The sequence below is a fragment of the Ailuropoda melanoleuca genome, chromosome 16 (genome assembly GCF_002007445.2).
Source record: "Ailuropoda melanoleuca isolate Jingjing chromosome 16, ASM200744v2, whole genome shotgun sequence".
Classification (NCBI taxonomy): Eukaryota; Metazoa; Chordata; class Mammalia; order Carnivora; family Ursidae; genus Ailuropoda; species Ailuropoda melanoleuca.
In genome coordinates, this window is record NC_048233.1 from 63,077,424 (window position 1) to 63,093,176 (window position 15,753).

The following is a 15,753-nucleotide window of genomic DNA, read 5'->3' on the forward strand; positions in this document are numbered from 1 at the left end:
CTTGGGCCTTCCCACCTTCTTATGAGAATTCTGAGTCACCGGTATTCTGGGATGGAGAGCAAGCCTTCCCAGGACCAGTTGTTCTTTCTGTTGCAGGGCATTCCCTCGTCGTCTTTCCGGCCTCATAACCTCCTCTGTTCCCCTGATTAATCTGTATTCCTGCTGTACCAGAGCTCACCACTCCCCACATCTGCCTTGCACTTTGCTCACACCAAATACACCTTTGTCCTTTGTCCCTATCTCCACATTCCTCCCCGTCAAAAAGTCTACTGTCCGTCCCTCACCAATGCCACCTGCTTCCTCTGCAATGCCTTCCTGGAAATTTCACGTTCAGATCAGAAGCCCTTTCTTCCCTCAGTACAGAATTTATTACAGAACATCTAACATGGTAGACTGCGTGCAGGGCTACCTTGCCCCAGGGGCTGGAAAACCCTGAGGGCGGGAGCCTTTCCTTCACTTTGTGTATTTATATCGGGCCCAGTGACTTATACTTCAAGGGCCCTACTCAAATTTCTTCTCCCTGCCTTTCTGCTTCTGCTCCTTTACTTCCTCTACTGCACCCGACCAGCCCTTTGATGGGCAGCCCAAGCCCTTCCTCTTCCTGGGATGACTTCAGCTCAAATCAGCAGTTCTCAGCTCCTCCAGCCTCTGCTTTAGTACACGGTCATATACTCTCTTCGTCTCGTCTCACTTGTGTGTATCCTAGCTCCAAAACAGACCATCAACTCTTTGAGAAGGGCGTTTGAACTTGGAGCTAAAAGCCATGAATGTGGGTCCTGCTTCCACTATATGCTACCCACCTGATAACTGGTCAGCGTGTGGGGATTAAATGAAATAATGCATGTAGAGAGTCTGGCACATAAAAAAATTTAATATAAAAGTACTTAATATAACAATCTTACTATTGTCATATGCAGATAAGAAAGGACTCCATTCTTTCCAGAAAAGGGCTGCAGGACTGTTAAATACCAGGCTGCTCTCCTTGACTTCCGCAAAGAAGAGCTTCTTAAAGCCTCCGGCGGGTTTGGGGATCATGGCTACCTTGTCCACTGCTTCCCCTTCACACAGACATCTCCCCCTCACTGCTTGCTAAGTGCCTCTTCCCAGTCAAGGTTTCTACAGCCATATTGCCTTCAGTGTGTTCCCTTGCATTTCTCCAGCCACAATTTTAGTTTAGCATTTTCTTTATAACCTTCACAGATACTTCTCAAGCAATCCCATTTGGGGAAACATGTAAAAATACACCAGATCCCTAGTTCTCTCATCTTTAGCCTCAGAGCATGCGGTCTACTGAGTGCAAACTCAGGTCTGTACTAGAGCGGCATCCTCCAGACACAGCAATTTAGCAAAGTCCAATGATCCGAAGAGATGTGAATGTGAATACAGCTTGCTCTCTTCTTCCACTTCCCCAAAGCAAAATAAGCAGTAATAACAAAACAGAAAGGGTAATTGTAACAATGAAACTGTCCCTCCAGTTACAGGGAAAACAAAACAAAACAAAACAGAACCAGCTCCCCTGTAGGAAAGCCTGTGTTTCACATTGCTTCCCTGCAGTGGAAACCCAACCACACTCCCGTCCAGTGCCCACAAGGCCAAGAGCAAACATTTGTGAAATGGCTGTTCACACTGAAGATGGCCAACAACCAGACGAGGCCAATTATCTTTCCCAGAGGAAAGCAGATCCCTTGACCTGTGCGAAAATTCAATTTTCCTTGACACATAATCAAAAATCATTTTTTTAAGATTGAAAACAAAAATTAAACCTACAGCTCCATCTTCCCATTCCTATCTGGTTGGTTATTACTAACCCAAGTAGTTTAGTTTTTCTTTGGACCACCTCTCCTTAAGTCTTATTAACCTTGCCCATCAATCTCTCAAAACGGTCTGATTTCCAAACTCCCAGAATAGGTCCCCTCTCTTTAGAGATGCTAATAGTATTCTAATAGTTACATTATTGTTTATTCAGACCTATTGACATAGGGTACTATACTAGGTGCTTCATATGTAATGCCTTGCATTTAATTTGATTTTAAAAGTTAATCTAGACTTGGGGCGCCTGGGTGCCTCAGTCAGTTAAGCATCCAACTCTTAATTTCAGCTCAGGTCATCATCTCAGGTCATGAGATCGAGCCCCACATGGGGCTCCACACTCAATGTAGAGTCAGCTTGAGATTGTCTCTCCCTCTGCCTCTGTCCCTCCCCTGCTCATTCTCTCTCTCTTTCTCAAAAAAAAAAAAAAAGTGAATCTAGTCTTCACACTGGAATAAGATAGGCATTACCACCTCCATTGTCCATGAGACAAATGAATTCCAAAGACAGGTTAAGTAACTTGCTCAAGGTCTCAGCACTTGGTTGTGAAGCCAGAATTTAAACACAAGAAGCCTCTTTAGTTCGGTGGAATTCTTTTTCCATCACTCTGCTCTGCCTTTCCCGAAGATACTTCACTGAATTCTTTACTAAAGGATGGACAGTCAGGACGAAAAATGCCCCTGAGCCTTTTTTTTATCACCTTGGCCAGACCTTTCAAAGCACTGCCTACTGTCAATCCAAGAAATTTCCTGTGTGCTTAGCAGTGTGACAGCCAAGAAAAGGAACTCTTGAACCACCCTTGCCCAGGCCACTGGAAACAAGGCTGGACAGGGGACACACTTACCAGTGTGCTTCCGGCTGTGCATCTGTAAGTGTGACAGCTTAAAATATCTCTTATTGCAGCCCGGGTAAGCACACATGAAGGGGCGTTTCTCACTGGTCTCAGATGCCGACCGGACAAGAGTCGGGGCAACCCCGGGCACACGTCGCACATCCTACAAGCAGAGCATGTAAGAGAAACGGACGCTTTAAGCCACATGTGAACATTCACGTCCATCCCAAGGGGAAGTGAGCGTTGGAAAATACCCAAAGAAGGGATGACACATATAAGACCTAAAACCACTCCCATCCATACCCCAGATGCTCACAGCAGACATCACTAACGGATGACAGATCAGGACATGCTACAGGGCAACATGCCAACCTCATCAGTACTGTTTAGGGTTGCTGATCCAGGGGATCTGGAAAAGAAACGCTGGTGACTGCAAGAGCTCCCAATCCAATCTGTCTCTCAGCCTCTCCACTTGAGGCAGTGAGGTCTGGAAGTCCAAAATCCCAGAATCTATTTCCTCCCACTTGGACACATGGCCACATGGCCACATGACCTCAGGTCCAGTCTGCAATGGGTGGGGAAGTTCATATTAGAGAAAAATATGGGATACTGAATGAACCCCAAACTAACCAGACATTCCATGTGAGAGTAAATGACAAGGAAAGAGGAGCCCCTGAGAATTGGGGATTCTCTCTGTGAAGGGGCTGAAACCACCAGAGGCCAATGGTGTGGCCAGTGTAATCACTTAACAGCAGCAAACACTGTGTCTGCCTTCTGGCACGTTCCATGTCCTTCACTGTTGATTCCCTTTACCTTGTGGGCATGAGTATATGTATGGTCAGTTCTCAATGACAAGGTGCTAAGGGGACACAGCGAGACAAATTCTCCTTCCTACTCTCAGGATCAATGACTCATAGACGGGAGTAGTGGGAGTGCCCCAGGGGCCACTGAATCCTCCTCATTCTCTTACAGATATGCAAGTCAAGACCAAAAAGCACACCCATGTTTTGTGTCAAGACCCGGGACTGCCGCTGAGCTTAACCCATTCCCTGCCCTGTACATCTTCCACACCATGCTTACATTCTAGATTCTATTTCACATTGCCTTGCACTGTGAGATCTTCCTTTTTGAAGGAAAAGTACTATGGTGACATACAAATTTGCTGTCAATAGGCCACAGCATCTCAAGGCAAACAGTGACATAAATTTAAATGGCAAGCCAGCCATGTTTGACTGTCAGACTCAAGGAGAAAATAAGTCGGTAGTGAAACAACACCTGTGAGGTCTGGAGTCTATCAGCAGCCATGACAGTGACTCTGACAAACTGGGCTTGGTGGAAAGGAAGGCAAAAGGGGCNCTTGGTTTCTTCATTTCCTTTGGTTCAATCTAGATGCAGTGCACACAGCAACAGGATATAAAATCGTGTTGTCCATGTCAGTCAAAAATCCTGGTGGAAGATGCCAGGAGGAGAGACAGGGATGACTCTTCCTGTACCTCCATCAGATTTCGTATTTCTGTAACCCTCACCTTTATCGTCAGCCTTGGAAGGTTTGGGCTGAGGGAGCACACTATTCTATCACCATGAGGCTCAATCAGAACATCTCAGAGCTACCTGTCCCACACCTCGTGTGGGGACCTGGCTCACACACAACGTAGTTCTAGGGCACTGGGGACTATTCTGGTGAAAGTATCAGCACTGTTACTCGTGTTACAGCCACTGAGGCACAAGACAAAGTCACAAATGCAGACTCTTGGTAACTGTGTGTGGTTCTGACCTCCCAAAGAGGCTTTGCTGAGGTGGACTGCCATGGACTTTCCCGAATTCTCCAAAATGTTTATCTTTTTACTTTACTTTTCCTCACTCTCCTTGGAGGCCCCTCTCCCCCAAACTGTTAACAGCTCTCTGTCTCCCTAAGAAGCAATGCAACATGGTGCTTAAAAACAGGGGTTCCAGAATCAGGCAAGACTTGTGTTATGACTAGCTATGTGTCTGTGGACAAGTCCCTCATCTTCTCTTGACTTCGGTTTCCTCATCTGTAAAATGGACATAGCGGTACCCACCTGTAAAGGTGCACTGAGGACTAAATGGAAGAATAAAACACAGACATGGAAGAACCTTAAATGCGTATTACTAAGGGTCAGAGGTCAGTCTGAAGAGGCTGCAAACTGTATGATTCCAACCATACGGCATTCTGGAAAAAGGCAAAACTATAGAGACAGTAAAAAGATCAGTGGTTGTCGGGGGAGGAGAGAAAGGAGGGAGAGATGAATAGGTGGAACACAGGCATTTTTATTTTTAGACAGTGAAACTATTCTGTACTACAATGTAACGGGAGATGCGTGGCATTTGCACTTAAGAAAACCCGTGGAACAGCACAAAAAGCCAACCCTGATGTAAGCCACGGACTTTCATTAACAGTAATGTTTCAAAAACAAGAATAACGTATCAATACTAGCTCATCAACTGTAACACGTGTATCATACTGAGGCAAGATGTTAATCACAGGGAGGAGGGGGAAGAGGGAGGATATGGGAACTCTCTGTGCTTTCTGCACATTTTTCCCTTAAACCTAAAACTGATCTAAAGAATTAAGTCTATGAAGACAAAAAGCCCATATATAAAATTCAGCACAAGGCCTGGCATATAAAAAGTGTCCAGCACCAACACGATGGTGCTGTTATTGTCATTATTTATTGTTATTGGTAGAACACTTGGCAAGAGAAGAGTCAACTTCGGGCACTTGACAATGCAGACCAAGTCAAGGGTCTGACTTGGAAGCCAAGGGTCCAGGTCATTCACTGTAAGAGCTGCACAACCCACCTGGAAAGGTGAATTCAGCAGTAGGAAGAGGGGAGGGATGGGGTTCTGCCAGAAGCATCTCAGTCTGAGTCAGGCACGTGGCCGTGGTCACAAGGACCTGTAGGGAGGAGGCTGTCCTCTCTGCCCCAGTGGAAGAGGAGAGGTCCCTATTGTCAGAGGAGCCTGTAATTAGGAACAGACTTACCAGGGCTAAATGGCCATCAGCAGGGAAGCGACAGGCTGTTGCGAAGGGAAGGAGGCATGGAAGTCCCCTTCGAGTGAGGGCCCCCCACGTTCTCACCTGAATGCCCCTGAAGACGCCGTGGGTGTGTATTCTGTACTGGGCACCGCAGAGAATGGGGGCTGTGTGGTTGTCACTCTCATACCCTGTGCCGTGGCTGCGAACACAAAGCAAGGACAACAAGGCTCAGGTCGGTCCACCGGGGCCTCTGCACTAGAAGGCATGCTTTCGAAAAGCTCAAGAGACAATGACAGTTGGCTTGTGCGTCCCTCCACTGGGGCTACTCTGGAAACAGGACTTGGTGAAGGGTGGGGCCGCTCCACCCTCGCGTCTCACCCCCACGCAGCCCTCCCTCACGCTCAGGTTCTCAGGGGCCGGCCGTCTGGGTCTATGCCTCTCAGACAAGCTGGGAAAAGTCACTGTGGCAGGACTTCATCCCCGGCAAGTTGGTTACCATCTAGCCGGCGAACTGACAGCTGCGAATATCTCAGGAATGAGCAGCTACCTCAAGTTTCACATTAAGTGCGATGGATTTTTGTCGGCACCTCATGACTCAGTTTTTACCAGATAGCACCAAGAAAGTGATGACACAGAAGAAATGTCACATTCTCAGAAGTGGGGATTACACATCTGCGGCCCTGCTCCACTTAACCTACAGATCAGTTTTCCAGGTCATCTTAACTCTTCGCAGCCAACCCGTGGGGTCAGTGGACGCTGGATAATCCCACCCAGCATTAGACTGGCTAGTCCTCTCGTTGGTGCTCACTCATCCTGGGCTGCTCGTGAGAGCTGGGGGCTGTGGAAGGCTGAGAAGAACAACCTGGAAGAATGAAGACTTTAAAAGTATTCTCTCCTTTAGGTAGAAGCTGGTATCTATGCTGCTGTGATTTTACTTCCAAATGAGGCAGAGGAAGGATTCTTATCCACGTGGGAAGCACGTTATAATCATGTCTAGAATCAGCACAGGGAGCTTTTATGAAATGCCTCCATAAAATGGTGCAGCTGCTTTGGAAAATGTCTGGCAGCTCCTCAAAAGATTAGACCTAATGTTAGAATGTGACCCAGAAATTCTACTTCTAGGTATATTCCCAGGAGAAATGAAAGCATGAATCTACACATAAACTTGCACACATTGTTTATAAGCAGCATGACTCCTAATAGCCAATAAGTGGAATCAACCCAAATGTCCAGCAGCTGATGAAGGGATGAACGAATTATAGTATATTCATAAAAGGGAATACTATTTGGCAACAAAAGAGTAGGAAGTACTGATACATGACAATGTGGACAAACCCTGCAAACAGGCTAAGTGAAGGACGTCAGCCACAAAGGACACACCCTCTGTGTGATTCCATTTAACCAAAATGTCCAGAACAGACAAATTCTGTAGAGACAGAAAGCAGATTGGTGATTGGCTGTCTAGGACTGGGGAAGTTGGAGAAATGGAAGGGTGACGGCTGAAAATGTCTTAAAATTGTGGGAATGGTTGTACAACCCTGTGAATATACTAGAAACCACTGATTTGTATATTCCAAACGGGTGAACTGTACGATATGTGGAATTTATAAAGCTGCTTTACAAATTTAACTCTGGGGAATAATGGGGTCCATGCACTGTTTTTTGTTTTTGTTTTTGTTTTTCAGGCCTCCGGGTGTAATTAACTTGCTGTCAAGGCTGACAGCCCTCCGTCCTCTGCCTCTGTTACTCTAGAGACACCAGGGGTCCTGCTGCAGGAGGCAGGCAGCTTGACTGATCAGCCCCACTCCATCTGAGGGTGTGGGGGAAACCTGGCGCTGGCTCTACTCCCACTTCCCCAGGGGAGAGAATTCCTGGAGGGGAAGGGTGTCTGCCAGGATGACTGACTTGTCCACACGTCCCACAGCCACAGCAGCTGTGGGGTTTCACATTTAATTCTGGCTCCAAGCTTTTTAGAAAGAATTGCCTGCCTCCCTTGCAGAGACCAATGATAGCAGTTTGGGGAATCGGGTGGCAGTTCTGCTCCCTTAAACCTACAACACTTTGTCTCCGCATCTTCCAGGTGATTTTTGACATATCTGGGGGGAAATGTCCCAATGAGCTAAACCAGGGTTAAACATGCAAATATTGAGAAAGAAATGCCAAATCCAGATAACATCTGTCTCTCTGAACCTTAAAATGTACTTGCCAAGAAAGAGGCCATGTCTGCTTTCCTTACGATCATGCTATACAGACGGGGGGGGGGGGTAAGAGCTGATGCCAGTGGCCATGTGGTAGCAGAGAAAGGACAGGACAAGAAGGATGCTGCCAGAACATTCTGCCTTGAAGGCTGTGAAGAGATGCTGCCTCTGCTTGGTTTAGTCCTCTTCCTGGAGCCAAAAGGTAACACATTTTCTAAGACTGAGGGATGTCTAAGGGAGACAACAGAAATCTGAATTATTTTAAAGTTCTGCTATCAAAGGGGAAGAATTCGGAATCTCTTGTCTTGGCAGTTCATCTCTGGATGTTACTCGGGTTCCTGGAGGGTTGAAGAAATAGACTTCAGGAAATAAAGTGCTGTCCCAGGACTTTATTGTCCCAGGAAATAAAGTGCTGCTCCGCTCACAGGTAATGACGTGATCCTCAGAGCCAGATGCAAGCCAACCCACAAAAGAAACAACCAGAAACAAGACTGTACCTGCCAAATACAGCCCTAGCTGCTTCTACCAGGCCCATGAATAAAATCTAGAGCTGGGCCCTGCCTGCTGGCTTTGGCCTCTCCAGAAGACAGACACATTAGTGCGGTTCCACACCTGGAAACCCGGCAACCCAACGCTCTCCCCAGTGTGGTCTGCCCAGACCACCGAGTACAACCCACTGGCGTTTCAGATGGTGACCGCTCTCTCCGGGTAAGGAAAGGAAAGCAGGTCAGTGGCCTTGGGACCATACACTAACAGAGGGAGAAAAGTCATCGACTCCAACCCTCACTGCAAAGCCCTGTAGCTCGTCTTCGACAGTTGGACAACACGACCGCTGGCAAGTTTTTAAGGCAGCCCATTCCATTCGGGGCGTGCTTTAACTGTGAGGAAAGGCCTTTCTAAGCCAAGCTGAAATCGGCCTCCTCCCTTCTGTCTTCTGGAGAACCACAGAGTCTGCATGTTTTACAGCCATCTCTGTGTGTCTCCTCTGCTTTGGGGTGAACTTGGCCTCGGAGACAGAGACCAACTTGCTCCTCTCTGTATCCGCTCAGCTTGGTCACCGAAGTAAGGCACACAGTCCGTAAACGTTCCATGAGAAGGACTGAATCTAAGTCCTTTTCCACATGACAGTCCTTCAGGCATTGGACCAGATACAGAGCTGAGGTTCTCTCAGTGATTACCACATAAACTGGTGTTTGATTCCTTTCCTATCTATTTCATCCTCTTCTTGATCCCATTTCTTTGTTAAGTCTCTTTCAACGTGTGGGCTTGAAATGCATCCCAGTGCCCCCAGAAGAGTGCTACTATAAGGGAAGGGGAAGGAGGACCATCCATAAACAAAAACCTTAAGAATTGGTAGAGTAACATAAATGTATAAGACCCGAGAGTACATGCCTCACCCAAAGGGATTCCACTGCAAATTTTTCAGACTCGGTATGCTAGTCAAACACAACACAACGCACTAGGCCCACAGGCTGCCAGGGCTCTATGAGCACATCTAAGGGCACATCACTTCTTAGCACTCAGGTCACCGTGGTCTTCCTCAGTCAAACAGAATCCTTAACATCCAAGCATGAACTACAATTAAGGCACATATCTCCAACGGTGAGCTTGAAGACATGACTTCTTTACCTGCAGTTCAAGACTGCACATTTATCCTTCAAATTCCATTTTATTTCTTTTAGCACGTCATCCCCAACTGCTGAAATCTTTTTTACTCAATGTGGCTTCCAAAACATTTGCTTTCCATCCCATTTCATATTATCTCTACCTTTGAAAATCACCTTTCCTGTGTTTCCATTTTTAAAAAAGGTGGGGGGAGGGTCTTCCTTACTGTTGCAGGAAACTATTATATTTACAATACACATAATTGTTCTCTAGTATTCAGGAAGTGATAGGATTCTAGAAGTTTTCTCTATGCGGCAACCTGGGGGAAGTCATCATAGAGAATCTAGTTGTTTGATGGACAAATGTCATCAGCAGGAGTCAATCTGAGACAGAATGGCTCAGGATGATGGTGGCTGCCATTGGAACAATAGACCCAACTACTAGCTTAGATGGTCAAGTAAAGCCAAGCTTTTCCTCCAAGAGAATTAACCTTAAAAAGTTCCAGTGACTACGCTGTAGATGAACCAAATAGGAGTGAAGGCAAAATTCTTAGAGGTCAGGAGCCATAAAGCTTCCTAAGAAGGGCAAGGAGCTACCACCCAGTGAAGAGATTTCTGGGGCCAAAGATGCACTTTCCAAATAAAGTGATCACAAAGCTCTGGGCAGTTGTGGGGTAAAAATTTATCATGACCCAGAGACAGGTGTTATCATTCATGGAGCACACTAGAGTGGAGTGTGAATCCCACCAGACCAAGCAATCAAGAGACCCAAACCTCCCTTAGGGTAGAAATGTTTGCAGTGTCTAGATCTACCCTCCAACCCCGATAATGAGGAGGAAAGTAAGGACTCTGCTCTTCCAGCCATGGACTGTCAATTATATGAACCCAGTGTTGCCAGAACTTTCTATTTTCCAGAAAAGTCAGAAATCAAGATTTTTATATGAGATCACTTAAGCTTTAAATTCTGGCAAATGGGGTGCCTGGGTGGCTCAGTTGGTTAAGTGTCCAACTCTTATTATTGGTTCAGGTCATAGTCTCAAGGTGTGAGATCAAGCCCCACATCAGGCTCCATGCTCAGCAGGGAGTCTGCTGGAGATTCTCTCCCTCTCCCCTCCCCTCACTCTCTCTCTCAAATAATCAATCAATCAATCAAAAATTCTGGCAAATAACTGAGATTTTATGGGATCACTGTCAGATCAGGCAAAATATCTCTGGCCTTAAGGGCCACCAGTTTGCAACCTCAGCTTTAAAGGCTGTGCAAAGAAGTTTAAGCTACAAACTGGAAATTTTCATCTTGATTTTGTTGTCTCCTTCCACATGGCAACAAAGTAGAGGTGGAGAACCTTCTAAACTCTTGAAAGCTTAAAAAGCAGCTGTACTTGTACTGCAGACATGGCCAATGCCACGAGGGCAAAATCCGGAAGCACTTATCATCTACAGGTATCAGTACTTCATTCTAAATTTCACTGGCCCACTTGCAAGTAGGTTTAAACACTGAAGCTCTAGGCAGAAAGTGTAAATTCCAGCAAATCAGTTTCCTGTAACAAATTACATTAAAATCAGCTGTTGTAACAAATTACCACAAATCTGATGGCTTAAAACACAAATTTATTCCCTTACAATTCTGGAGATCAGAAGTCTAAAATCAGCCTTCCTGTCCTAAAGTCAAGGTATGGGCAGGACTATTTTCTTCTGGAGGCTGAGGGGAAAATCTCTTTCCTTGTCTTTCCCTATTTCTAGAACTTGCCTGCATTCCTTGGTCCCTTCTTCACATCATCCCAACCTCTTGCTTCCTTCGTCACATCTCCTACAACTCCTCTGTAGTCAAATCTCCCCTGTGTCGTCTTCTTATAAGGACACTTATTACGTTTAGGGCCCACCCAGATGATTCAGGATCATCTTCCCATCTCAAGATCCGTAACTTAATCACACCTGCACAGTCCCTTGTGCTATACGAGGCATCATTCACAGGTTCCAGGAATTAGGACTTAGATATCTTTGGGGGTCATTATTCAACCTCCCATACCAAGAGAACCAGGCTTATTCAGTTTCTTGCAGATGCATTTGAAAGAGTTAAATTAATTTGGATCCTTTATCTCCAGATTAATCTAGAAGACTAGTCCAAAAGAGAAATAGCACCTCCCCATCGGACCATTATAGCATCAAATCAGACTAGGTAAGTAAAGCACACTGCTTGGCACATGGTATGCCCTCAATAAATGTTCACTAGGACTTCATAGTAAGATCTGCATTTTACAGCAAAGAATATTGAGATTTAAGAAGACACTGAGTTATCTGCCCAAAGTCAGATAGATGGCAAGTGGCCAAGATGGGGTTTGAGTCCAGGTCAGTGAAGCTCTCTTCCTTCAAAACTAGCTAGACAATTCTGGTGGTATAACCCCCTCCTGGGTTCACTTCTATCATCAAGACCCTTGACCAATTCCCAGCTCTTTTCTCCAGTAGCATGAATGCAATTAGGCTTGCTGAAGGTTTAAAAATGTCGTGGGAGTGGGTAGGATAAGAGAAGGGGAGCAGTCAGGAGGAACAAGTTCAAGATACTCACTCTTCAGGGCACCCCAGCTTCTGCTCTGAGGCACAACATTCATTTTGGTATAAAGAAAGCACAAAGCTAGCTGACGAAAATAACCTGCTTGTATGCAACAGAGAAACAGCCAAAACTGAGCACAATTTTTACAAAAAGAAATTCTTTCCACCTAACTGGGAAAACAAACTAAGCAGAAACAGTTATCAGTAGAGCATATATGCCTCGTGACTTCATTCCTGGTGATGGTGTGGACTGTACATTTTCCTAAACAGCTTTAAAATGCATAAAAATGTATCCTGAGAAAGTTTGCTTTTCCTAGACATCTTTAAAATACATAAACACGTGTCCTTAGAAAGCTTGCAAAAAGAGAAGAATGTCCCTTATGTGACACAAATTATGAGCCCTCCTCACGCTAAAAACTTGTACATTGAGGTTTGGCCCAGAAAAAAACTTAATGTAGCTTCTTTAGAAATGATTAATTTTGATATTCCACAGGCACAAGAAGATTAATAAAAAGGAATTGAGGTTTTGCAGATGAGGAAAACCAGAGCTGCCCTGAAATCCCTTATCAACAGAAGAGGTAGAAAGAAAGAAAGAAAGAAAGAAAGAAAGAAAGAAAGAAAGAAAGAAAGAAAGAAAGAAAGAAAGAAAGAAGAAAGAAAGAAAAGAAAGAATAGAAAAGAAAAGAAAAGAAAAGAAAGAAAGAAAAAGAAAGAAAGAAGAAAAAGAAAGAAAGAAGAAAGACTTTTGAAGGTAATTAGCATTTCATACAAATATTCAAAAAGGGGAAACCTCCACCTGTGATTTCTCTCTCCCACCTCTAGTCCTTGGCCAGGTAGGCATCCCCCCTTCTTCACCTCTGTCTTCTCACCTCTGCAGAGTTAATCAGGTTGAAGGAAAGCACCTGGGAGGACTCTTGCATATCCAGAAAATGGATTTTACCCATAAACCCCTCTTCTCTGTCCCTCCTTGATACTCAGGCTTATATATATGAGATGCTTAAACGCTTGATTCCTCTTGATGTTGAAAATACACTTTGCTGCAAGCCTTGAGAACCATCACCTCTGTCTAATGCGCCACTTTTGAGGGAAAAGAGCACTGGAACCATGTTCAAAACTGTGCACCCTTAAAGGTTAAACACAAGAGATGAGGCCAAACACACCACTCTTGGTAAAAACAAAACAAAATAAAACAAAAAACCCAAATCTGATCAAGCCTCCAGATCTAACTATCTATTTATAGGAAATACAGGGGATGGAGGCCCAAAGTTAAAAGACTGTAAGAGGAAGCAATCTGCCGAATCTAGATTGTGAGATAGTCTACTAGCCAATTGACCTGCTGTCTCCAACCTGTCAGTAGCATGAGGGGAAAGAAAAAAAAAGAGGAGGTGGGGGTGAGAAGGATAGTTACAGCATAAAAGAGGCTTAACAGAGGACAACCAACAAAATAGAGCCAAGCCCAATGAAACAATAAGCCCCTGCACAAATGCTCAGCATTCACAAGGATGCACCACGCACAGAGATAGTTGGACTTGAACTAGAGGACTTGGGGCCAAAAGAACAGGAACTTCCCCCAGGAAGCCTTAGTGGTCACACCAGAATGCATAGGTTGAAAAGCTTTACTGAATGAAAATCTGATTTCCCTGTAGCCAGAGTATTTTCAGAACTCACTTTCATATCCACTTAGAAGATCTGACTTGGGAAAACGAATATATATTAAATTCTCTTTCTGCACATAGTGAGCGGTGGTGGCAACCTAGTACAAGCATCTGCAGCTCAACATGAATGCTGTTCTATTCTCTGCCTGAATGTGATGTGCTCAGGGCAATATTTACATTAAATTCTGCACAAACATCAGCAGCAAGGCCATCTAGCCATTCTCTTTTCTTCATGTAATTTCATCATTTATAGTGGGAATATAACAAATCAATGGGTCTATATAAAAGCCAAAGGATTACTCTGTTCCTGAGAATATACAAATGATGCAGTTTCTTTTATGAATCCAGCACAGAAACTAGAACTTAAAAATGAAACAATCAAGTTAAATTTGATTGAGCTTAAAAAACAAAAACAAAAATACAAGTAATGTCTGCAGTCTGATGATTCATGGTATAAAATTCCTCCAGAAGTATAGCCTACAGAAAGCAACCAGCTATTTTTTCACTCACAAAAAAAACCTGAGTCTTCCTCCTCCCCTCAGGTGTTTCATTTCAGTTCAGATCCCAAGAAAAAGATGCGTTTTTGACTTTTAACAAAAGCATAATCTATCTTGTGTCACTTTTAATTAAAAAGTATACTGTAGTAACTCTAACTATTGTACCTTTTAATGAATGCTTCTCCCATGAGCATTAGAAAGAAGGCTTCTCTGCACCATCCTTCATTTATTTTCTCTCTAGGTCTCATCCCTATGGCATCCAGCTCCAAAGTTATCTGGAGGGGAAGAGGGCTCATGCCACTTTTACTAACTTTGACTGCTTTATTTATTTTGTTAGTTAGTTAAGATTTTATTTATTTATTTATTTATTTATTTATTTATTTGAGAATGAGAGAACAGGAGAGAGAAGGAAAGAGAATCCAAAGCAGACTCCATGCTGAGCACAGAGCCCGATGTAAGGCTGGATGCCACAACTTTAAGATCACGACCCGAGCCGAAACCAAGAGTCAAACACCTAATGGACTGAGCCACCCAGGTGCCCCCTAACTTTGGCTGTTTTAATTCTCTATTGAGTATCTCTTGTTCTGCTCACTCCATATCCATCCCACCTTCCTTTGGAAACATGGCCCTTTTCCTCTCCTGGAAATCACTTTCCTTCTAATCCCACCCTCAGATTCCAGGGTTGAGGACATGCTCAGGACCTGGCCAATAAGATCACGGCATTCTCTAGTCACATGACCTAACCCAAGCCAATCAGAGCCTTCCCTGTGTCTTTTGTTGGAGAAGAACCAACAGAGAGGTAGTCTCCTTGTGAGGCTGTAGATGCCCTAAACCAGAGCTATTTTTGCCACAATGGAGAGAGCCTGTCTGAGAAGGCAGCCAGCACAGAAAGCAGCAGAGACAAGAGACAATGAAACAGTGTTCTAGTGACATAGTCTGCCCCTGAATCGAGACCTGGAGTTTTAAAATACAATACAGTAAGTTACTAAATTTAAATTGACCCTTGACCTATGCCAGTTACCACTGGGATTCTGCCGCCTGCTATAGAAAAAGTCTTGATCTATACATAATCTAACAATTACCCTAAAGTCATTGGATTTATTTCTTCAACAAACTTCTCAAAACATGGTGTCTATCAATGAGTACTGGTCCCTTCAAAGTATTACCTTCTGGAAGATGCCTACTGGTTCCAACAATGCTATCATTACCAAAGCCTATTTTGTATTCCTCTTTTGAAGTTTCTTTATATCATGGCTCCTGTCTTCACTTCTCATGCAACCTGGTCATCAGCTGCTGTTTAACAGGGGACCCAAGCTGCGTGGTTAACAACCTGACAACAATGCTTGTATAAATCAGCCCCTATGAGCCATCAAGCTTTCCACACTACTTGAAATGGTACACAAGCCTCCTTCAACTAACATTTTCCCTCCTATTTAACACTCAGAGCAGAGCTAAGAGATATTTTAAATATTTAAATCCAGTTTCTCACAACAGTTTGGAGAGAACACAATCTAAAAACACCACAATTTTACTGGGCCCTCCACTTGGAAGACAATTTTTTGGCATGACTTTCATTCCTGCTTCAACACACACACACACACACACACACACAC

General features: G+C 44.4%; 1 protein-coding gene across 7 annotated transcripts in view; it reads right to left on the reverse strand.

Annotated features, from left to right (window-relative positions):
* Positions 1-15,753, reverse strand: part of WT1 (WT1 transcription factor) — a 44,496-nt gene that overhangs the window by 6,539 nt on the left and 22,204 nt on the right. For 4 of the 7 annotated variants that reach the window (XM_034646286.1, XM_034646285.1, XM_034646287.1 and 1 more), the window contains exons 4-5: positions 5,646-5,838; positions 2,654-2,804 (exon numbers count right to left, since the gene is read on the reverse strand). In XM_034646286.1, the coding sequence (XP_034502177.1) occupies positions 2,654-2,804; positions 5,646-5,838 (344 nt within the window). The other 3 variants (XM_034646290.1, XM_034646291.1, XM_034646289.1) reach the window with 2 other exon arrangements.